The 24,817-nt window shown below is 42.7% G+C and overlaps 2 protein-coding genes across 2 annotated transcripts in view; both read left to right on the top strand.

The window, feature by feature from the left end:
* pex7 (peroxisomal biogenesis factor 7) overlaps positions 1 to 19,848 on the top strand; it is a 31,978-nt gene extending 12,130 nt beyond the window's left edge. Inside the window, exons 8-10 of the mRNA XM_029752474.1 lie at positions 6,658 to 6,713; positions 11,965 to 12,067; positions 18,843 to 19,848. Coding sequence (XP_029608334.1) covers positions 6,658 to 6,713; positions 11,965 to 12,067; positions 18,843 to 18,923 — 240 coding nt within the window. The 3' untranslated portion in view covers positions 18,924 to 19,848. The remainder of the gene's footprint in view (positions 1 to 6,657; positions 6,714 to 11,964; positions 12,068 to 18,842) is intronic.
* Positions 19,849 to 19,997: 149 nt separating this feature from the next.
* slc35d3 (solute carrier family 35 member D3) lies at positions 19,998 to 24,401 on the top strand. Its single transcript, XM_029752449.1, has 2 exons — positions 19,998 to 21,523; positions 23,050 to 24,401. The coding sequence occupies exons 1-2, from the start codon at positions 21,088 to 21,090 to the stop codon at positions 23,907 to 23,909; spliced, it is 1,296 nt and encodes a 431-aa protein (XP_029608309.1). The 5' UTR covers positions 19,998 to 21,087; the 3' UTR covers positions 23,910 to 24,401.
* Positions 24,402 to 24,817: the final 416 nt, after the last annotated feature.

Raw genomic sequence — 24,817 nt, forward strand, 5'->3', positions numbered from 1 at the left:
AGATAAAACAGAGTAGCAGCAGCTTGTATGTGAGTGGGTGTGTAGAGTCAGTATAAATGTACAGTTGAAGTCGGATGTTTACATACACCTTAGCCAAATACATTTAAACTCCGTTTTTCCTGACATTCCTGACATTTAATCCTAGTAAAAATGTCTTGTCTTAGGTCAGTTAGGATCACCACTTTATTTTAAGAATGTGAAATGTCAGAATAATAGTAGAGAGAGTGATTTATTTCAGCTTTTATTTCTTTCATCACATTCCCAGTGGGTCAGAAGTTTACATGCTACCAAATACTAATTGAGTGTATTGCCTTTAAAATGATTTAACTTGGGTCAACTGTTTCAGGTAGCCTTCCACAAGCTTCCCACAATAAGTTGGGTGAATTTTGGTCCATTACTCCTGACAGAGCTGGTGTAACTGAGTCAGGTTTGTAGGCCTCCTTGCTCACACACGCTTTTTCAGTTCTGCCCACAAATGTTCTATAGGATTGAGTTCAGGGCTTTGTGATGGCCACTCCAATACCTTGACTTTGTTGTCCTTAAGCCATTTTGCCACAACTTTGGATATATGCTTGGGGTCATTGTCCATTTGGAAGACCCATTTGCGACCAAGCTTTAACTTCCTGATTGATGACTTGAGATGTTGCTTCAATATATCCACATAATTTTCCTCCCTCATGAGGCCATCTATCTTGTGAAGTGCACCAGTCCCTCCTGCAGCAAAGCAGCCCCACAACATGATGCTGCCACCCCCGTGCTTCACGGTTGGAATGGTGTTCTTCGGCTTGCAAGCCTCCCCTTTTTCCTCTTAACATAACGATGGTCGTTATGGCCAAACAGTTCTATTTTTGTTTCATCAGACCAGAGGACATTTCTCCAAAAAGTACGATCTTTGTCCCCATGTGCAGTTGCAAACCGTAGTGTGGCTTTTTTATGGCAGTTTTGGAGCGGTGCTTCTTCCTTGCTGATCGGCCTTTCAGGTTATGTCGATATAGGACTCATTTTACTGTGGATATAGATACTTTTGTACCCATTTCCTCCAGCATCTTCACACGGTCCTTTGCTGTTGTTCTGGGATTGATTTGCACTTTTCGCACCAAAGTACGTTCATCTCTAGGAGATGAACGTACTGATTTATTTTGATTTTCCCATGATGTCAAGCAAAGAGGCACTGAGTTTGAAGGTAGGCCTTGAAATACATCCGCAGGTACACCTCCAATTGACTCAAATGATGTCAATTAGCCTATCAGAAGCTTCTAAAGCTATGACATAATTTTCTGGAATTTTCCATGCTGTTTAAATGCACAGTCAACTTAGTGTATGTAAACTTCTGACCCACTGGAATTGTGATACAGTGAATTATAAGTGAAATAATCTGTCTGTAAACAATTGTTGGAAAAATGTATTGTGTCATGCACAAAGTAGATGTCCTAACCGACTTGCCAAAACTATAGTTTGCTAACAAGAAATTTGTGGATTGGTTGAAAAACGAGTTTTAATGACTCCAACCTAAGTGTATGTAAACTTCCAACTTCAACTGTATGTGCATAATATGTGTGAGTGAGTAAATGAGTGAGTGACTGTGTGGGTGTGTAGGGCCATGTGAGTGTGCATAGAGACAGTGCAAACATTGAAATCAGTTGTATTGCTTTGGATAGAAGCTGTTCAAGAGTCTGTTGGTGTCAGACTTGAAGCACCGGTACCTCTTGCCGTGCGGCAGCAGAGAAAATAGTCTAAGGCTTTGACGATTTTCTGGGCCTTCTTTTCACACCGCCTGATATAGAGGTCCTGGATGGCAGGGAGTTCGGCCCCAGTGATTCACTGGGCTGTCCGCACAACCCTCTGTAGCGCCATGCGATCGTAGGCGGTGCTATTGCCATACCAAGCAGTGATGCAGCCAGTCAATATGCTCTCAATGGTACAGCTGTAGAACCTTTTCAAGATTTGAGGGCCCATGCCAAACTTTTTCAAACTCCTGAGGGGGAAGAGGAACTGTCGCGCCTTCTTCACAAATGTCTGTGTATGTTTGGACAAATTTGTACTTCATTTTTTACCCCTTTTTCCTCCCCAATTTCGTGACACTTCTTGACACACTGCTCGCTTAATCCGGAGGAAACACCGTACAACTGGCGACACGAGTCACCGGCCCGCCACAAGGAGTCGCTAGAGCGCCATGGGACAAGGACATCCCGTCTGGCCAAACACTCCGCTAACCCGGACAACGCTGGGCCAATTGTGTGCCGCCTCATGGGTCTCCCAGTCGTGGCCGGCTGCAACACAGCCCGGGATGGAACCCGGGTCTGTAGTGACGCCTCTAGCACTGCGATGCAGAGCCTTAGACCTCTGTGCCACTCAGGAGGCACTTGTTTGGACCATTTTAAGTCTTTAGTGATTTGGACACCGAGGAACTTGATGCTGTTAAATGTATGAATATAATAACTGAGTGAAACTCGTAAAAAATGATGGCAATCGTCTGTTCTTACCGCCAGTAAGAGACCGCTAACAGACTGCTAGCTGAATGTGCACACAATGCACTTTTTTGCCATGAATCTTGCTTGTGATGCAATGCTGGTGCTGGTGCCAAAAGCACGGTAGAAATTGGCACATTGCTCCTGGTGGTGAAGTATGAAACTGCCATTGAATCCATTGAAAATACTTGGTCATAGATAGGTCGTTTGTTTAGCAACAAAACTGACGCGTGCGCAACTCTGGGGCAAAACAGACAGGGTTGGCTTAGACTGTTGACAACATGTAAACTATATTTTGTTTCCAAATGTTTATTGAAAACAAATACATTTGCACTTGTTGTCTCTCAAATGCATTGTTACAGTTGTTGATTAGCTAGCTTGCAAAGTTGAGCCATGTAAGCATTGCCATGACATCAGTCAAAACACCTCAAAACAAGACATGGTATCAATAACAAGATAAAACTAGCTGAAACGAGCCACCTACAATTCCCCACATGGCAGCTTCTTGTCATTGTTGCTAGCTTACGATTCAGAATCGTAACAAAGCATGGCTTCTGTCCCCATCAACGCATGCGCATCATTTTCGTGACATTGTCAGACAACTCGTCTATAGAGGACAATAATTATGATAAAGGAAAAGTGACTTTTTCGCAAAATAGAGGCATAGAAAGACAAAACCGATGTGGTACGGTGTGGAAACGATAGCACGAGTGAAGGAAATGCAGAAATAGATAAATGCCCCAAAAATATTTGTGGTTGAAGTTTGATTGAACATTGTTTTACAATCAGAAGAGAGAAAGCCCCATTAAAACCACTTAGAATGTATTTGTTGCCACCCCAGGGTCACGCACTACTTACGAAGCATATTTAGAACAGATAAAATACTGTCATACCGTCAAAAATGAGAAAAATATAATGATATTATATTTTGGCCATATCATCCAGCCCTACACCATCCTCTCAGTTCCAAGAAAAGGCTTTTCCACTGTGTTAAATTATGTTAGCAAATTGCCAGCTGTTGGAAGCAGGAAACAGCTCAGCAATACTCGACAGCACAGCTTCCCTCCCTTACCTGCCTGCCTAGCAACCTGTTCTGGAAAGATGGTTCTGGTGTGATCAAAGCACTTAGCTGAATGGAGTTAACAAGCACAGTACAGTACGGTCTGATGGGATCCTTGGCAGCTTTGCAGTACACTGGCCCTGCTCACAGGTCCTGCTGTGGTGACAGCTATAGATTTTTTTTCTCTCCTCCATGATCTGTTTAATGGATTTTGAGAGAAAGGTGGTGGGTTGGATGCTTGGATGGGTCGGTCGGCGGGCCCTAGCTACCATGTCCAGTCTAACAACCACCAATTAGTCAGATTAAACAGAATTGACTTCACCCAGCCACCCGACAGACGGCCCAGCAGGTTTCTAGACCTCATCGGCCCTCATCACATGATCCATGTGATTCTCACTCCTCTTAACAATGGGGAATCACCCTGCCACACACTTTAACATCACATAATCAGCTAGAGCTAGCTACAGCACTATCAGTTGGAAGTCCAGTGTTTTCAGGACAGATTTTTAGCATGCGTGGGTAATCAATAGATGCAAGGTGTTCGTAGTGGACCTCATCTTGAGATTTCCAGTGTGTTTGTAAAATCTGCCATCAGGTATAGATTTTCTTAAGGCAGCAAGTCAATGTGATGTTACAAATATAGCATATCAGCAAGTCTGCGAGGACACTGAAAAGAGTGCTCAAAGTAAATGAAAAAGTGCTTGGCAAATCCCTTGTGCTTTTACATATTGGAAAGGTAATATACTGTAGATACGAGCAGAGATTTGATTGCTTTCATTTAACAACATCAAAGCCCAAACTTAAAGATGTGTAAAGGTAAAAGTGTTTAGTCATGGTTGTGTGTGTGCCAGACAATTTCCCCCTCAGCAGGGTGACCACGTGTCCCGGATTGTGTGGGACAGTCCCGCATTTTGGCCCTTTGACCTGCAATCAAACAATCATGTCTCACATTTTATCAACAAATTAAAACACTAATTTACAAAGAAAGGTCGATTTGACCCTTGTTTCAGTCAGACTCCCCATTAATTTGATGAGAATTGACTTTCCAACCTGTTTCTTTTGCAGTCATGTTGCGCTTATGACAAGATATACACTCAGTGGCCAGTTTATTAGGTATACCTATCTAGTACCGGGTCAGACCCCCCTTTGCCTCTAGAACAGCCTGAATTCTTTGGGGCATGGAAACATTGCTCAATTTGTATCAAGGGACCTAACGTGTGCCAGGAAAACATTCCCCACACCATTACACCACTGCCACCAGCCTGTACCGTTGACACCAGGCAGGATGGGTCCATGGATTAATTTAGCTTATGCCAAATCCTGAATCCTGCCATCAGCATGACGCAGCAAGAACTGGGATTCGTCGGACCAGGCGGTGTCAGAGGAAGGCCCTAAAAGACTCCAGTCACCCTGGTCATAGACTGTTCTCTCTGCTACCGCATGGCAAGCTGAACCAGAGTGCCAAGTCTACGTCCAAAAGACTTCCTAACAGCTTCTACCCCCAAGCCATAAGACTCCTGAACAGCTAATCAAATGGCTACCCAGATTATTTGCATTGCCCTCCTCTTTTAAGCTGCTGCTACTCTCTGTTTATTATCTATGCATAGTCACTTTAACTCTACCTACATGTACATATTACCTCAATTACCTCGACCAACCAGTGGCCCCGCACATTGACTCTTTACCCGTACCACCTGTGTATAGCCTCGCTACTGTTCTATTTTACTGCTGCTGTTTAATTATTTGTTACTTGTATTTTTTATTGATCTATTTTTTACTTAACCAACAATGCAGTTAAGAAAAATAAGTGTTAAGGGCTTGTAAGTAAGCATTTCACTGTTAGGTCTACACCTATTGTATTCGGTGCATGTGACAAATACAATTTAGATTTAGATTTGATTTATTTTTCCACTCCTCAATTGTCCAGTGTTGGTGATCGCCTGCCTACTGGAGCCGCTTCTTCTTGTTTTTAGCTGAAAGAAGTGGAACCCGGTGTGGTTGTCTGCTGCAAAGGAACGACGCGTTGTGCTTTCCGAGATGCGGTTCTGCATGCAACTGTTGTACTGCGCTGTTATTTTCCTGTTTGTGACCTGCCTGTTAGCTTGCACAATTCTTGCCATTCTCCTTCGACCGCTCATCAACAAGCTGTTTTCGCCCACAGGACTGCCGCTGACTGGATGTTTTTTGTTTGTCGCACCATTCTCAGTAAACCCTAGACACTGTCGTGCGTGAAAAGCCCAGGAAGCCGGACGTTTCTGAGATACTGGAAACAGAGCGCCTGGCACCGACGATCATTCCACGCTCAGGTCACTCGTTTGGCCATTTCTAATGTTCAATGGAACAGTAACTGAATGCCGCGATGCCTGTCTGCCTGCTTTGTGTAGCAAGCCACAGCCACGTTACTCACTGTCTGTAGGAACAAACCATTTTCGTGAACGGGCTGATGTACCTAATAAACTGTATCATAAGGATGTGGTACTGGTGACGTAAAATACTTCTCCAATCGTTGTTGAGATCTGATATTCTGCGCAGAGCAAGTCGAGACGTAGGCCAATGTCATATCGTCAGCCAATCACATTTGTCAAATCCTTTTGGGCTAAATTTCAGCTGAATTTGAAGAGTTAACTACTTACAAAAAGCATGCTTGTAACAAAGAGCTACAAAAGTAAGTAAATAGCTGTTTTAGACTGGAAATATATAAGGTAATTCAGCTAAACATGTGAGGCTCTCCGTGCTCATTAGTTGCTCATTCAACACTTAATGTCGTTTTTAGAAGTCTCCTTTCCTAACTGTTGTACCTTCCCAGAGACCAACCAGAAATGTTTCCTTTGCCAAATATTCCCATATTTTCATAAAATCTTTCGTTTCTGCATAACCAAATTTTGCGCAAGGCAGTAGAGTAGGCTAATTGTCCTTCGATCAGCTTGCTCAGTGCAGCGGGAGAGGGATTTTTGTGTGTGTATTTTTATTCATGTAGGCTACACTGTCCGGCGAATGTACTGCAAAATCATTCCGTCGTCCCGTATTTGAGTATTTTAAATGTGGTCACCCTATCCCTCAGCTGTTAATAAAAAATGTAACTGTCACATTTTGCAAGTTTATATTGTATTCCTATGGCTTTTCCCACAGTTCTCTCCATTCAACCAGACCGTGTTGGCCTCATGTTCCTATGACTTCACAGTCAGGTAAGACATTCTAATCATTCTGTAAATCTTGTTCAGCTTGTAATGCAAACTGAGCAATAATATCCCACTGTGCATGAACAATGTTTAAAGACAAACGCCACAAACAAGATTTCATTTGTGAAACCTTTACTAAAACCCATTGGAGTCAGTGAAGCGTGATCACTAGATACTGTTTCCTGGAAGAAGGGCAATCTCCTTGAATTATTTAAAAGAATTGACCTCCAGGAACATTCGTGTTTGAGAGGTCTGTAGAAAGATGTGTAAAATATACATGCAAGCAATGGAAATACCAACCACAATCGTACTATGTTGAGTAGGGTCATAAAATCTGTAATTTCAAGGTAGACTGGTTTATTTTTATTTGGCAATGCGTATTCTCCGTCTCAGAGTTTGAATATGTGAGCCTAATTCCCAAACAATGCCGTTAGTCAAGGGTGTGTTGTTTAGTGTCATGCATCCACCAACAGACCCCCCCCCCCCCCGCTCACATAATCAGAGCAGACATCTCTAGCACCGACAACATGACCCATAAATCACTTTTGTGTACGCTGTCGTCTTTTAGAATCATTCCTTGAGACAGAATTAACATCATCCTATGCTGTCCTGTACTGAGATCCTATTCTATTCCTCCAGTCTTTTTTCAATATGGAGCCAATTTGTTTTCAGCACTTTTATTTCCATGACTGTTCAAATCTTGTTTTCTCATGGCTCTCTCGTCTCTCTGCAGCAGACATATGGTGAACAATATGTTTGGAACATCGAATCGCAATAAAATCACAGTATCAAATCACAATACGTATAGAATCATGAGAGTCACAATACATATCGTATCAGCACCTAAGTATCGTGAGGTCCCTGGCAATTCCCAGCGCTATTGTCTTGTATCTCTACAAGTTCTATTGTCACATACACTGCATAGGTGCAGTGAAATGTGGCGTTTTACAGGGTCACCAATCGTAGTGTGACACCCTGGAGCAAAGTAGGGTTAAGTGCCTTCCTCAAAGGCACATCGACAGACCTTGTCAGCTCAGGTATTCAAACCAGCAACCATTCGGTTACTGGCCCAACGCTCTAACTGCTTGGCTACTTGGCGCTGTTTACAGTGCAGTGTGCAATGCAGTGCAGTGTTCAGTGGGCTGGTTGGCTGCTGAGGTTTGGACCAGCGCCAACCTGACTTTTATTGATTTGGCCTGGGGCAAGACTGCCTTGGTTAGTTCAGGCAGATTACTGTGGTGGTGTATTTCATTAGAAACTATCGCTGACTACACAGAGACATTTTATGCGACACCAGTCTTCTTCATGCCCCTCCAAGGCCAGCCTTATCTTGTTGTTTGAAGTCCGAAATCGAGTCAATTGCTTTCATGTGAAAAAAATAAACACCATTTTTTTAAATGTTATTCTTGGTGTTGGATCAACACAGTTTTTCTCTCTCTCTGACTCTGTTGGAAACCTGGTCTCTTTGTTGACAACTTGGTTGCATCTGTCTGACAGAAAGGTATGCCATGTTATGCAAGTACCCTTAGGTAAAACATAAGTAACACACTTGCCACTGATCGGGCTTACAAAAGAAAAACTTCCCACCAAGGAATGAGTCATTTTTGGGAGGTTTTCTTCGGCATGCCATCACTGGATTACTGTCATACTGTTTGCTGAAGGCCTACCTGAACTATCTATCTCTGTTCTAGCTGCTGTTCACTCTTCACTTCCCTTGACTTGGCTTTTTGTTTCCGATGTCACGTGAAAGTCAGTGGCTATGGGAAAGCCCCTCTCTATATATTTTACAACACCTTGTCCCACACTGGTGCCTCTGTGCTCTTATAGGCCTAGACACACAGAGCAGGATCATGAGTCTCTCACTGAATTTCAGCCTCAAGACTTTTGAGAAGTGTAACTTGGTCATAAAAAAGGTTTGATTTTTACATTGTCCCATCTCAAGAGGTTATAAAAAAAGTGCCTATTAAGTGCCACATAAAGTAACAGTAACAGAGTTGACGATTTCTTCTGAAATCAGTCATGAATCCCCTTTTGACAGCGGGAATGGAAGCTTATTGTGTGCAACGGGAAGTGGAAATTGAATGCAAGCTTCACAACATTTTTTTTTAAGTTCCCTTAAATGTTAATTTTATTTAACTAGGCAAGTCAGTTAAGAACATATTCTAGGAACAGTGGGTTATCTGCATTGTTCAGGGGCAGCACGACATCATTTTACCTTGTCAGCTCGGGGATTCCATCCAGCAACCTTTCGGTTACTTGCCCAACGCTCTAACCACGAGGCTACCTGCCGCCCCATTGAGGGACAGACGTAAATGAATCACTAATCACATGAAATAAATAATAATCTTCAGAAATTACTTTGTCAAAGCAACAAAATAACTAAGGCTTTACAATGATGATGAAACTTGGAGACATTTTGGGATTTAAAATCTTCCTAGAAGTGACACATGGTTGGGGGACATGTGAGGGACATGTCAAAATGCAGAATTTTGGCACTTTACCAAGCATTTATTTATATTAAACATCTGATTTATAGAATTTTCCATATGGTCTATATTAAAAGGCACTTCATTTAATATAACAGTCTTTTAAAATTCAATATTGGTGCACAATTTCTACTTAAAATATCACAAGGCACTGTTTTCATGTAACAACCCAATTATGTTGTGCTGGCCTGTACACGTGTGGGAGAAATTAGCAGTTATCATTCGGATTTATATATGATATGGGTTACTGAACGGATATTTAACCAGAATTGTCAGTGCATCTCAAGCCCACGTTAGCCTACAGAGCTAATAGGCTAAGTCTATGTACATATGGCTGAGTAAACTCATAGATCAATACTGTTTTTAATGTGGAGCGTGTTTAGCCATGGGGTTGTGTCATATTCCGTGAAGAAACCAGATAATTATTTCTAGCACTGCACTGCATCGATCACCTATGCTTTAAAGGTAATTAACGGAAATTGTTTTCCTTAGATCGTCATGGCACTGCTGAACAAAAGGTTTGTTTTCCTATAGATAAAAAAATACAGCCAGGCCTTGTGTGTCATGCATGTACTGTCCATTCATTACAGGCATGGGACTGGGTTGAGGCGATGGCACCTGTTGTAACATAGACCTCATCCCAGGCCTCTGTTTACTCACTCCAAGTTACGTTTGGTTGTCTTTAGAATTCTACCAGGTCCTGGTGTTTACATGAGATTAGGTGTCCTGTTTGATTCACAGCGCTAGGTGAGGTTGGGTTGCCATGGTGGGCTCTGTTCATTCAGGAGTGTTGGGACTGAAGGTAAACGATGCGCTGGCCGCTGCCACCTGTTATTGTAGGGCTAATTAGAGCAGGATATTGCCTCACCTCAATTAGCCTGTACGCTGGCTGGGTATTGTGGGAGGAACGAGAAGGAGAGCCATCTACAGTACCTGAGCTAGAGCACATCGCCACTGGGCCTGGATCTGACTAACTGTTTGTTCCCACAGAAACGTACTGAGTGTGAGTTATGGAGATGGATCGTGTTGTCTTTTGAGTCCTACTGACACTACTCTCTTGAAGTGAATGGGGTGGTACACCTGCTCATCAAACATTTCATTCCAAAATCATGGGCATTAATATGGAGTTGGCCCCCTACCTGCTGCTATAACAGCCTCCACTCTTCTGGGAAGGCTTTCCATTAGATGTTGGAACATTGCTGCAGGGACTTGCTTCACTTCAGCCACAAGAGCATTAGGGATGTCGGGCACTGATGTTGGGCGATTAGGCCTGGCTCGCAGTCAGCATTCCAATTAATCCCAAAAGTTTTTGATGGGGTTAAGGTCAGGGTTCTGTGCAGGCCAATCAAGTTCTTCCACACGGATCTCGACAAACCATTTCTGTATGGACCTCGCTTTGTGCACAGGGGCATTGTCATGCTGAAAGAGGAAAGGGCCTTCCGCAAAATGTTGCCACAAAGTTGGAAGCACAGAATCGTCTAGAATGTCTTTTATACTGTAGCGTTAAGATTTCCCTTCATTGGAATTAAGGGGCCTAGCCAAAACCATGAAAATCAGCCCCAGACCATTATTTCTTCTCCACCAAACTTTACAGTTGGCACTATGCATTCGGGCAGGTAACATTCTCCTGGCATCCGCCAAACCCAGATTCGTCCGTCTGACTGCCAGATGGGGAAGCATGATTCATCACTCCAGAGTCCAATGGCAGCGAGCTTTATACCACTCCAGCAGACGCTTGGTATTGTGCATTGTGATCTTAGGCTTGTGTGCGGCTGCTTGGCCATGGAAACCCATTTCATGAACAGTTCTTGTGCTGACGTTGCTTGCAGAGGCAGTTTGGAATTCGGTAGTAAGTGTTGCAACTGAGGACAGACGATTTTTACGCGCTACGCTCTTCAGCACTCGGCGGTCCCGTTCTATGAGCTTGTCTGGCCTACTACTTCGCGTCTGAGCCGTTGTTGCTCCTAGACGTTTCCACTTCACAATAATAGCACTTACAGTTGACCGTTGCAGTTCTAGCAGGGCAGAAATTTTACAAACCGACTTGTTGGAATAGTGGCATCCTATGACGGTGCAATGTTGAAAGTCACTGAGCTCTTTAGTAATGTTTTCCCATGGAGATTGCATGGCTGTGTGCTCAATTTTATACACCTGTCAGCAACGGGTGTGGCTGAAATAGCCGAATCCACTAATTTGAAGGCATGTCCACGTACTTTTGAAAATATATGGTACATACTGTAGACACTAATAAGGGGAAGCCTTGTTCTCTTTGTGTATTTGTTTTATTCTTCTGTTGAACACCGATATATGTAATTTAGACTAGAGAACACTCAACACATATTTTATTTTCCCAGGCTAATTTCCGAGTTTGTTTTCATCATCCGCATTGCTTTCGCAAACCTCTTATTTCCTTTTGACTCTAATGCTCTACGTGGATCTTTTCTTGAATGCAATCCTACCTGTTAACATCCAATGGGCTCCAGACCCACAATGCAGTTGCAGTATGGGAGAGGCCTATTGCGGATTGGCACTAACAGCTCTCCTTCTATAATAACTCTAAATGACTGACTCCCCTGGCACACATAAATAGGCCCGGAATATTTTTCTAAAAGAAATCATTTAATTACATTTGCTAAGTGGATCAGTCTGGCGCGCGCTGCGTCAGGGCTTTGAGCCATCGCCCCGTCCGTCAGAAGGGGAAAGGGGGGAGAAACGGCATTTCAATTAGTGGGATTGCCTCATGTTGTGTTGGGCTGCGTCTGCTTCCACAGGCTCTGGGACTACTCCAGGACCGAGCAGCCGCTGCTGGAGACGCTGGAGCACCACTCAGAGTTCGTCTGTGGCCTGGACTTCAATCTGCAAATCCCCAACCAGGTCTGTCTCAGTATTGTCTAACTATTATCTCACCGGCCCATGTATTTATCTCAGCCACAGGGCTCAGCCATTGGACCCAACCTCTGCGGAAAAAAACGCTACTAGGGGTTCCGACACAGCGACATAACACCACAGTGGACACTTACCCCTGCGGGCCCAGCACGTTCACTTAGAGAAAACACTACTTCTGCCTTTTCCTGAGGTATATGTTGTACTGAAGAAAAGCGTTGCATAGAGTAAATGTATCCTTATAAAGTCCACTGCAATGCTGTTCTATCTATCTATTAGTCTGCATTACAGTAGCCAGCATCCATGAATTCAATTCTCCAGTCACATTCTCCCTCACAAAGTGTTTGATATCAGTCCAGCTATCAATCTAGCTGAGGAGCCATATAATTGAAAACGTCACTCTCACTTCTTCTTATTCCTACCCCGTACCTAGCCTCTACTGTTCGGTCTCTCATGGCTGTTTACATTGTTCAGCCTGAGAGGACTGTAAAATTGACTGATAGGATGTAATATGCTCTATTGTAAAGGCTAGTCATTACTGGGGATGTCATTTTTCATATGACGCTGATAGCCTTCCTGTGTTATTCTCTGGAAAAAAAACTGTCACGCACAATTTGGCATAAACACAACTGTGGGTATACAGTGTCCATGGAGCCTGGGTATCTACACACACATACACACATCGAACAAACACACCCACATTCCTGGAAACTTTCAAAGTTGACCAGTAAACTACCAGAATGTTGGTATCTTTCAAGGATTTGATGTAATCTATCACAAGACATCTAGTGGCCCTTTAGGGTACTTCAGATGATCGCAGGTGTCTAACAATATCTGGTCCTCTGTGTGGCTTTATCACCTATGAAATAATTAAATAAGAAAACATTTAAATAAAGAATGACAAAGCTGTAAAACATTATCATATATATCTATATATATCTCTATATATATATATATATATATATATATATATATATATATATATATATACACACACACACGCACTACCGTTCAAAAGTGTGGGGTCATTTATACATTTCCTTGTTTTTGAAAGAAAAGCACATTTTTTGTCCATTAAAATAACATGAAATTGATCAGAAATACAGTGTAGACATTGTTAATGTTGTAAATGACTATTGTAGCTGGAAACGGCTGATTTTTTTATTAGGTATCTACATAGGCGTACAGAGGCCCATTATCAGCAACCATCACTCCTGTGTTCCAATGGCACGTTGTATTAGCTAATCCAGGTTTATCATTTTAAAAGGCTAATTGATCATTAGAAAACCCGTTTGCAATTATGTTAGCACAGCTGAAAACTGTTGTCCTGATTAAAGAAGCAATAAAACTGGCCTTCTTTAGACTAGTTGAGTATCTGGAGCATTTCGATTGCAGGCTCAAAATGGCCAGAAACAAAGCACTTTCTTCTGAAACTCGTCAGTCTATTCTTGTTCTGAGAAATGAAGGCTATTCCATGCAAGCAATTGCCAAGAAACACTAAGTTGACTGTGCCTTTAAACAGCTTAGAAAATTCCAGAAAATGATGTCATGGCTTTAGAAGCTTCAGATAGGCTAATTGACAACATTTGAGTCAGTTGGAGGTGTACCTGCGGATGTATTTCAAGGCCTACCTTCAAACTCACTGCATCTTTGCTTGACATCATGGGAAAATCAAAAGAAATCAGCCAAGACCTCAGAAAAAAATTGTAGACCTCCACAAGTCTGGTTCATACTTCGGAGCAATTTCCAAACACCTGAAGGTACCACGTTCATCTGTACAAACAATAGTACGCAAGTATAAACATCATGGGACCACGCAGCCGTCATACTGCTCAGAAAGGAGATGCGTTCTGTCTCCTAGAGATGAACATACTTTGGTGCGAAAAGTTTAAATCAATCCCAAAACAACAGCAAAGGACCTTGTGAAGATGCTGGAGGAAACAGGTACAAAAGTATCTATATCCACATTAAAACGAGTCCTACATCGGCATATCCTGAAAGGCCGATCAGCAAGGAAGAAGCCACTGCTCCAAAACTGCCATAAAAAAGCCACACTACGGTTTGCAACTGCACATGGGGACAAAGATCGTACTTTTTGGTGAATGTCCTCTGGTCTGATGAAACAAAAATAGAACTGTTTGGCCATAATGACCATCGTTATGTTTGTAGGAAAACGGGGGAGACTTGCAAGCTGAAGAACACCATCCCAACCGTGAAGCACGGGGGTGGTAGCATCATGTTGTGGGGGTGCTTTGCTGCAGGAGGGACTGGTGCACTTCACAAAATAGATGGCTTCATGAGGGAACAAAATTATGTGGATATATTGAAGCAACATCTCAAGTCATCAGTCAGGAAGTTAAAGCTTGGTCGCAAATGAGTCTTCCAAATGAACAATGACCCCAAGCATACTTCCAAAGTTGTGGCAAAATGGCTTAAGGACAACAAAGTCAAGGTAATGGAGTGGCCATCACAAAGCCCCGACATCAATCCTATAGAAAATTTGTGGGCAGAACTGAAAAAGTGCGTGTGAGCAAGGAGGCCTACAAACCTGACTCAGTTACACCAGCTCTGTCAGGAGTAATGGACCAAAATTCACCCAACTTATTGTGGGAAGCTTGTGGAAGGCTACCTGAAACGGTTGACCCAAGTTAAATCATTTTAAAGGCAATACACTCAATTAGTATTTGGTAGCATGTAAACTTCTGACACACTGGGAATGTGATGAAAGAAATAAAAGCTGAAATAAATCATTCTCTCTACTATTATTCTGACATTTCACATTCTTAAAATAAAGTGGTGATCCTAACTGACCTAAGACAGGGCATTTTTACTAAGATTAAATGTCAGGAATTGTGAAAAACTGAGTTTAAATGTATTTGGCTAAGGTGTATGTAAACTTCCGACTTCAAGTGTGTGTACAGTGCCTTCGGAAAGTATTCAGACCCCTTGACTTTTTCCACATTTTGTTACGTTACAGCCTTTTTCTAAAATGTATTACATTGTTATTTTTCCTCATCAATCTACACACAATACCCCATAATGACAAAGCAAGTACAGGTGTTTTAGAAATGTTTGCAAAAATAAAAATATTACATTTACATAAGTATTCAGACCCTTTACTCAGTACTTTGTTGAAGTACCTTTGGCAGCGACTACAGCATTAAGTCTTCTTGGGTATGACGCTCCAAGCTTGGCACACCTGTATTTGGGGAGTTTCTCTCATTCTTCTCTGCAGATCCTCTCAAGCTCTGTCAGGTTGGATGGGGAGCATCGCTGCACAGCTATTTTCAGGTCTGTCCAGAGATGTTTGATCGGGTTCAAGTCCGGGCTCTGGCTGGGCCACTCAAGAACATTCAGAGACTTGTCCCGAAGCCACTCCTGCGTTGTCTTGGCTGTGTGCTTAGGGTCGTTGTCCTGTCGGAAGGTGAACCTTCGCCCCAGTCTGAGGTCCTGAACGCTCTGGAGCAGGTTTTCATAAAGGATCTCTTTGTACTTTGCTCTGTTCATCTTTCCCTCGATCCTGACTAGTCTCCCAGTCACTGCCACTGAAAAACATCCCCATAGCATTAGGCAGCCACCACCGTGCTTCACCGTAGGGATGGTGCCAGACGTGACACTTGGCATGGTGCCAGACGTGACGCTTGGCATTCAGGCCAAAGAGTTCATTCTTGGTTTCATCAGACCAGAGAGTCTTGTTTCTCATGGTCAGATTCCTTTAGTTGCCTTTTGGCAAACTCCAGGCAGGCTGTCATGTGCCTTTTACTGAGGAGTGGCTTCCATCTGGCCACTCTACCATAAAGGCCTGATTGGTGGAGTGCTGCAGAGATTGTCGTCCTTCTCCCCAGTAGGTGGGCCTATGCCCTCTAAGGTCCACCCATGACTGCGCACCTGCCCAGTCATGTGAAATCCATAGATTAGGGCATAATGAATTTATTTCAATTGACTGATTTCCTTATATGAACTATAACTCAGTAAATTCTTTGAAATTGTTGCATCTTGAGTTTATATTTTTGTTCAGTGTATTATTGTAAATATATATTTTTTTAAACAATCAACTTAGTGAATACCATTGGTGTTCATGAGGGTTTCCGCATGAAATAACCGTAATATTTTGACCGTAGTTACGATAGATTGTCATACATTTTCTGTTAATTACCAAATCACCTGAAGATTCCGGTAACTAGTAAACGACCATTAGCTTTGCAACCCTACACACACACACAGGGGGCTGCCTGTGGTGCAGTCTGCGGGGTCTGGGCGGTAGTTTCCACAGTCAGGCCTGACGTCAGCACATAGTGATGGATGAAAGACAGCAGGTCAGAACTGTCACGGAGACATCACAGCCAGGCTGTGACTCAGATAACAGCAATCAACTACTGCACAGTTCACTTCTCCACCTACCTCACACACTAATACAGGATACCTCAACTGTGCATATATTAGTAAAGGAATTAGACTAAGACATCTATATTTGTTCAATGTTTGTGTCAGCATATCCTTTTTGGATTACCTTGAGGATGATCTTGAGGTATTTTTTTCCCCCTTCTTCTAGCAGAAGTACATTTGGTAGAAAAGTAGATGGCGTTTAACATTCTGTTTTTAAGCAGTGGGAATGGCATCTCAGTCATCCGTTTAGGTCTTGTACTTTACATAATTTCAGTTACCCCTGTAAAGTTGTGTAAATGTAAACACTTTTTAAGGACATGCCTGCACTTGGAACAGTAATCAAAATTACTCAGATACCCCGCTTCTAATTATTATGAATGATGACGTCCCCTGAGCCAAACTCGCCAGGGGGCTGAAAATCTCTTTCTGGCAGATGTTTGCCAGTTGCACATCTACTGCTACCAATGGAAGTCGTGCCTACCCAGCACAGCTACACAAAAGCTTGCTTGGCACTCCAACCAATTTGTTGGGATAAGTGTATTTTTTCAAGCATAAATTTTTCCTAATTTATTCTTTTAGGCACAGGTTTGTCTGTTGCCAACCTGCGGGGGTGCAGGAGGGTACTGTTACCTGTGCCAGGAAGAGGGAGCATGCCGTATCGGAGCGGGGGAAAACTCCTACAGCAGTGTTTCTCTCCCGCCCCCCCATCAGTGGAGAGAATAAACCGTAGGCTAACGCACATAACCTCTATCTCAACATGCCAAGAAGATACAGCTTTTACACAGCCCACTACCTACCCTCTCTAGTCTCCACATGACTGGAAGTCTCCTACAGTACAGCCCCAACCTTCTCCTTCTACCAACACATCACTGCACACCTCCCCCATCCCCTTACCCTCACCCCAGCTAATGTGCAGAGTGGTCCCCCACCCTCCCACAGGGTAATGCTGCATGCAGTCACACGTGTCTGATTGATCCCCTCTCTCCAGGTTGTGCTAGCCTCTGACCAGCTCTATTGTCGTTGTGCTGTGAAGCGCGCCACACCACACAGCACAGCAGCCTCCCCTGCATAGACCCTCCAAACTGCAGCAATTACATGTTAACAGCTCCTTACAGAGGAGCAGGAGTTAAGCTGCTTGGATGCCAGGCAGGGGTAATACATCACAGAGGGGAGAATATGACAGATATTCTAACATCCAGAGGAAATTCAGGGAGAGACTCTCAAAGTTTTCCTCCCCTAGAATAGTTTGGAGAAATCCAGTTTTGGAGAAAGTTGAAGTATAGGATTGGACCTCTCCAGCAGGGACTGGGGATAGGGACACTCCTCAGGGGTCATTCCTCCTCCTCCTCCTCCTCTTCCTCCTTTACCCTACAGACTGCTGCAGCGCTGGCCTCTCTGTGGCTTTCACTTTGTTTTGCAGTAAAGTAATTAATGGAGGACATTTTTTTTCCTTCAATGGCTGAGTCACGGGCTGGTCTGCTTGGCAGTGAGACAGATTCTCCTCTCTGTAGTACTCAAGAATAATGAATTCTCCCCTCCCACCAAGGTACGGAGAGGAGAGGAAAGAGCTAAAGGAAGTATGGCGCTCTGTTGGAGACATATTTCTTCAGGGCTAAATCATACTGGCAGAATTCTATAGCACCATGTTTGTTATTTTATGACCCTCCATACTTTATTGTTCATAAAAGATAAATAAACGTAGCCTTTTCTTTAAATATATGTGGACAGATAGGCCAGTATATAATTTGTCGTGTGTGAAGACGTTTGACTGCCGTGCCACGGAGCTTTTTGTCTTTGGAGCTAAAAAGCCTTGATCAATTTGCCATGCTATTGAATAGCATTTTCATTGTCTTTATAAAGACTAAATTAAAGTGGACAGTGTGTAATTGAGTTGATAACCATGACATTCTGTACTTCTGATAGAGTTCAAACTAATAACGAGCCCCACTAAGGCTCAAAAACATGACTCTGCTTGAAAAGCCAATCTCCACTCAGACACTGTACCCGCAGTATACAGAATAATATTGAAAATGTCTAAACGGTATGTGCAATTCTGTCTGAACAACAAAAAAAATGTGTCCTAACACCAAGACACTATAAAATGTTCACTGCTATTATAGGAACAGCAGACAATTGTGTACCAAAACTACCCTCAACACTTTCCATCCAACTCTGAAATCCCGCCCATTGTATGAATGTGACTGACCGTACAACAAGTCACATGCATCCTAATATATCCTAGTCCTCTGTCTGACTCCAGTTTGAAACCCAACAAAGACACATTTTCTTATCATGTGAAATCACATGAGGATGTCATCTCCATCGCGCGGATCACGTGGAATCTAATTTTGATTAGTGCAATCTGTCTTTGTGTCCACAGGTGGTGGACTGCTCCTGGGATGAGACGGTAAAAATCTACACCCCTCTATGCCTGGCTGCCCCTCTGCCTAGCGCACAGTAGAGAGTTCATAATTGCCCTGCCGCAAGGAACAGGAGAGAGGACTTTTAGGACGGCAGTGGGTTTCAATCATGGCCGTGGCGTTTGCCAAAGCTTCACTGCGGCTTTCATAATGATTCTATTAAAAGGGGGGGCTGTGGGGAAGCGTCATCCTAGCCCGCACACACAACAGAGTCTGAATACAGATGGGAAAGCAGGGATTCCTCCCCGTCTGTCCATCAGAGAGAGAGAGATATTGGGATCTGAAGGTTGCTCAACTCAAACACGTGCCAACAAAATGCCTGATGATCTGCTGTTTGTCCTTATTGTTGGTAGAATGCTTGTCCTTATTGTTGGTAGAATGCTTGTCCTTACTGTTGGTAGAATGTATGGTCATATTGGTGTATTTAGTGATGGTGTACTGATTTAGTGAGGGTTTGAAATGCATTTGATTATTTACTACATTTCTCTGGGTCCTCTACCAAGGAGGAACAAACCTGGCCATATAGCTCAACACACAGGCTTGAACTCTATCCATGATCTTGTCAGACTTTCCATTGCTTTACAATGTTAATTCTACAGATATGAAAGTGAATGTCATGAATCTGACAGAATGTTCTCTGTGCCCTGGTGGGAGAGGTGAGGGGAGAGAGCCCTAATTTAGCCCTCAGCAATCCCAGCTTTATGCTGCTTTTTGCATATGAGTTGGGCTCCCGATTGGTGCAGCGTTCTAAGGCACTGCATCTCAGTGCTAGAGGCGTCACGGCAGACCCTGGTTCGATTCCAGGCTGTATCACAACTAGCGTGATTGGGAGACCCATTGGGCGGTGCACAGCATCGTTAGAGTTTGGCCGTCATTGTAAATAAGAATTTGTTTTTAACTGACTTACCTAGTTAAATAAAGGTTAAATACAAATTAAAAATAAAAGCTGTTGAGGCCTGAACCAAATATTCTCTGGAGACCGTTTTTTTTGTACATTTCATAATAAAAGTGACTGCACACAGGCGAGCTGTCTGGCATTGCACCGATCTGAAATAGGCTCCAACTCTCTTGGAATTAGTATTTTACAATCTTCTTTGCTATTGCTTCTTTTTTTGCATATAGACTGAATTCATTGTGTTTCACCAGTTTATTATTTTGCCTATAGGCCTACGTTTATTTTAGTGTTTGTTTTGGTTCCTTTGTGTTTGTCTTATCAAGATTTGCTTAGCGCTATGGACTAAATGGCAATCACACTGGATGCATTCTTATCACACTTAATTCCTACTGGTCGATATGGGAAAACTAACAGGGGAAATATATGGCTATTTTATTTTAATGATCCTCCATAATTTGGATTTTTCACACTGGAAGCTGAATTGTCGTGGTCAAAATCAATCTACAGAGATAGTTTAAAAAATACATCAGAGACTGTAATGCATGGTTGAGATAACACTATAGAGAGGGGTTCCCCTAAAAACTTTATGTCCCTTGAAGAAAATTAACTGGGTCCATGTGCCCTGGTCCCCGTTCATCATGGCACTACAATTTAGCAGTCTAATTTACGCCGATTTCATGCGTTTGCAAAGCGTTGTAATTGGTCCGAGGACTACAATATGTAAATAGAACAGCCTGGTAAAGTCCTTCAAAGTAAGTGGGCTGGTTCCTACGTCCGTTATTGTGGGTAAAAGGCAACCAACCACAGTTGCGGCAAATGTGTTATTCAACGTGGCAACTTAAGCGCTCAAGTGTTGCGCCCATGCAGCTCTGTGCTAGAGGTAATATACTGTCGGGTTTACCCATATGCACTGTAGTTTAGTTCTTTCACAACAGCTCACCTCGCAGTCTCTCTGCTGTATCCAACAGCATGTGACACAAAAGTAAGTAAGCTAGAACCTCACGAACAGAAAAGGTGATTTAATTGATGAAAAACGCATATTCAAACATATGCGTCAACATTCCCAAGCTTCTTTTTGTATCTTCAACGTTTTGGGACCAGCCTCTTTGTTTTACGGACACCGTTATATTGAAAGGTCCTGCTTGCAACCGATTTTTTTCTTGACATTAATAACTTGGACATTTACAGCTGTGCTCTCAAGGAGAAAGGCTGTACAGTATACACTTTATTCAAAGGGACTGAGCGCACAATAAGGACTCGCCGTTATTTCCTCTTTCTTGCTCTTGCGTAAAGGGAAATTCAAGGCAACCATGGAAGTTTGTAAAGGTCGTTTACTTGGTATCTCCGTCGCTGTTGCTCATGGATTTTTCTCGGGATCGTTGAACATTTTGCTAAAAATTCTCATCACGACTTATAACTTCAACTACCTCACTCTCATCCAGTGCCTCACCAGCACATTGGCGGCGGTTACACTTGAGATACTAAGGAGACTGGGAAAAGTAGACATACCCCCGTTCAGCCTTCAACTAGCCAAAGTCTTCGGAAGTGTTTGTATTCTGTCCACATTACAGTCCACTCTAACACTATGGTCTCTCAGAGGGTTGAGTCTACCCATGTATGTGGTTTTCAAACGTTGTCTACCGTTGGCCACCCTGGGTATCGGCGTGTGCATTCTGAAGAACGGAACCCCGTCAGTGGGGGTCATAACGGCGGTGCTCATCACTACTGGAGGAGCAGCTCTAGCTGGTAAAATTACACGTATTATTATATTATACTTATACATCAAGTTAAGTAGGAACGAAACATTATGATTTATTCTAAATTGCCTATCCATATGGTGCATATTACGCAGTTGAAAGTGGTGAGTGTATGGGCTTCAAACTACTGCATTCAAGCGATAATTCATCCTAGAGCCAATATTACAAATACACCAACCGGCCCACTGGGAACAGACGTAATTTCGAGGTTTTGTTGTGATTTAAGTCTAGTTGAGTTCTCAACTAACTTGAGTTCAAGTAAAACACAAGTCACTATGTCATTGGATTTAGATATATGTAAAAATATATATATATATTAAATCCCTTTTCAGTTGATGACTTTTTGCAAATCCAATCCGTTTTCTACGTTGATTCAATGTCATCACATATGTATAACGTTTTTCTTTTAAATGACGTGGAAACTGTTGATTCAACCCGTTTTTTCCTACTAGAGAATACAAAAAAAACAAGTTAAAAAAGTAATTAGTGTTTTCTTAAAAGGTGCCATTGTAAAGTATACAGATGCAGCAGTTCTGAATGTTGCTGACACTGTGAGGAAGGTTCACCACCTTGCTCTGTCCCCATCATATGGATAGGATGTGTTAAAGATGTCTCCACACTACTTTATAATAACTTTCAGAAGAGCCGTTACATCCGCACAGCAAATTGGCCAGTGTTACCTAGTGTTGATTTTTCAGTGTAAAATTTCCAGACTTGATTCAAGAGATAAATCAAATCTGTGGAGTTGGACTTATCACACCCGTTACTGAGATGGTTATTCCAGTTTAAATGGTTTAGGTAGTCTCATTGAGCAATCTTCCTTACCTTGGCAGTCATTCTGAATGCAGATTGCAGGTGATTAGAAGTTCAAATTGTTGGATATCCTCAGCCACTCTGGATAGATTCCAACAAGAATTACATATCACTTTGCAAGCCAGCATAAACTTGCCTGATTTGGCCTCCAAACAAGGCATTTCAGACCACTGCGTTAGAGTATAACTAGGCCATCAAAGTAAGGTCTTATGATATATGTAATGTGTTGCCATAAAGAGTTTAATTTCAATGATAACATATTCACACGGGCACTGACTTGATGAAGGCAACAGGACTGAATGCCATGGAATGCAATAACCATGTTTCTGTCATTATCAAACACAGTCATGGATGGTACTGGTAACTCCACAATTCATGGAAAGGCACACTGGGAAATATGCAAATAAGGCTTTACACCCTACAGTGTTAAAGCAACACCCAAAAACGAGTTACTGCAACACTACAGGGGTTAATTCTCTAACACTGAGAAAGTGTAATAGCATTAGCTCTAAGCAAAGTGTTAGTAAAGTGTGGACCCATATAGACTGAAAAAGTGTTATATTTAACACTCAGAGAGCTGATTAAACACTTCATAATTTTTTACAATAAGGAATTTTTGAGAAAAAAATGTAATCACATATTTTTTTACTGTTCTCTCACCACTGCGGTTCTTATTGTGACACGGTGTCTGTGTTTACTCAGGGTCTGGTGACGTGACGGGTGACCCGTTTGGCTACGTGACGGGCGTCCTGGCTGTGATCATCCACGCCTCCTACCTGGTCCTGATCCAGAAGACCAGCACAGACAGTGAATATGGGCCCCTCACGGCCCAGTACTCCATCGCCATCATGGCCTCCCCAGTTCTCTTAATCTGCTCCATCGTCAGCATGGACTCCATCAACATGTGGAGCTACACGGGCTGGAGTAACCCCTTCATCTCTGGCATCTTCTCCATCTGCATCCTCATCGGCTGTGCCATGAACTTCACCACGCTGCAATGCACCTACATCAACTCGGCCGTCACCACCAGCTTCGTGGGCGTGGTAAAGAGCATCGCCACCATCACAGTGGGCATGGTGGCCTTCAGCGACGTGGAGCCCACCAGGCTGTTTGTGGCCGGCGTGGTGGTCAACACGGTGGGTTCCATCACCTACTGTATCGTCAAGTACTTTGAGACCAGGAAGAAGACCCTCTACCAGGACCTGGAGGAGCAAAGCAAGGACGAAACTCTGCCTGGACAGCCTTACATCGAGAAGAAGCCACCCAACGGAGACCTGGAGCCCCTGCCCAATGGTCACAGAGGGTCTGACGGAGGATCGATCGAAGGATCTTTCCCCACACAGGAGCACCTACTCAATGATCAGCGCCTCAGTGACTACCCACCTCAAGACACCAGCAACAGTATGGAGTTTGTAGAACTCCAGAGAGAAGCCTTCCATAGCGAGAACCGGGCCAGCCAGTCTGTGAGTGACAGTTACGTGGGGGTGTGGAGGTCCATCCGTAACCTGAAGTTCTTCAAGAAAGACGCCTTAATAGATAATATGGAGGTGCAGAGCCCTTGATGGGGAATCTCTATTTTCAAAGGGTGCATGTTTTGTCAGTCCTTTATGTTTGTATCTTTTTTTCTGTTTGTTTGTTTGTAAGACTGCTTTGACATTACGCACTGATGAATGTTTTGAGATCCGTTTTTTTTTTCTGGCAAACATGCTCTTATGGAAGCAAAAAAAATATTTTTAAGAAGATGGAATGTTTATATGAACTGGATTAAAAAATACTGACTATTCATAAAAAAAAACATTTGTTTAAATGTTTTATATTGATTTTATCAGTCATATTAATAACAGGTGAATAATTGATAGTACATCGGGTAAGGTTGAAAATGATATGTTATGACATGTTATAAAAAATATTTCTAATTTATTTGCACGTAATGTTACTGCCTGTCCGGATTCTGTATGGTCCATGAATTGTGATGTTTGGCAAGTGAAGAGCAATAGCAACTGCCACTGCATGAACAATGCAAAGTCAATTTAAACCATTTTTATGAAACTGTTCCACTGTGATGTTGGATTCTTCTTTATGATAAAACCATTAGAGTGAAATGCATGGTAGTTGTTTTAGCCATATTGCCTTTCCATTGAGGAATCTTTTAGAATGAACAACAATAGATAGCTGTTAAGGTTCACTTATTTTCAACACAATATAGGTGTACTGAAGCGTCTCGCAGGGGAAGATTGTGAGGACATCATTATGAGTAGACCACATCGATCCTTAATGTCAACATTAGATTGGAAAGAGAATTACTTCTGTCTCTACAGAACACATGGCTCATTAGTCAAAGTAAACCACAACAATTCCCGTAGAGAAGGTCTCAGCTGTTGAAAACGCAACACACAACTATTTCACATCACCCCCAAGGAGGATTCCTGTGTCGTGATTCAAAGTAATACTGTATACATATCTGAAAGCT

This window comes from Salmo trutta, chromosome 1, assembly GCF_901001165.1.
Source record: "Salmo trutta chromosome 1, fSalTru1.1, whole genome shotgun sequence".
In the NCBI taxonomy this organism is placed as follows: Eukaryota; Metazoa; Chordata; class Actinopteri; order Salmoniformes; family Salmonidae; genus Salmo; species Salmo trutta.

Excerpts from the sequence above, each read along its gene's own strand:
- slc35d3 (XM_029752449.1), top strand. The coding sequence starts at position 21,088 with ATGGAAGTTTGTAAAGGTCGTTTACTTGGTATCTCCGTCGCTGTTGCT. Across the intron at positions 21,524-23,049 it reads TGGAGGAGCAGCTCTAGCTG|GGTCTGGTGACGTGACGGGT; the intron begins GTAAAATTACAC and ends GTGTTTACTCAG.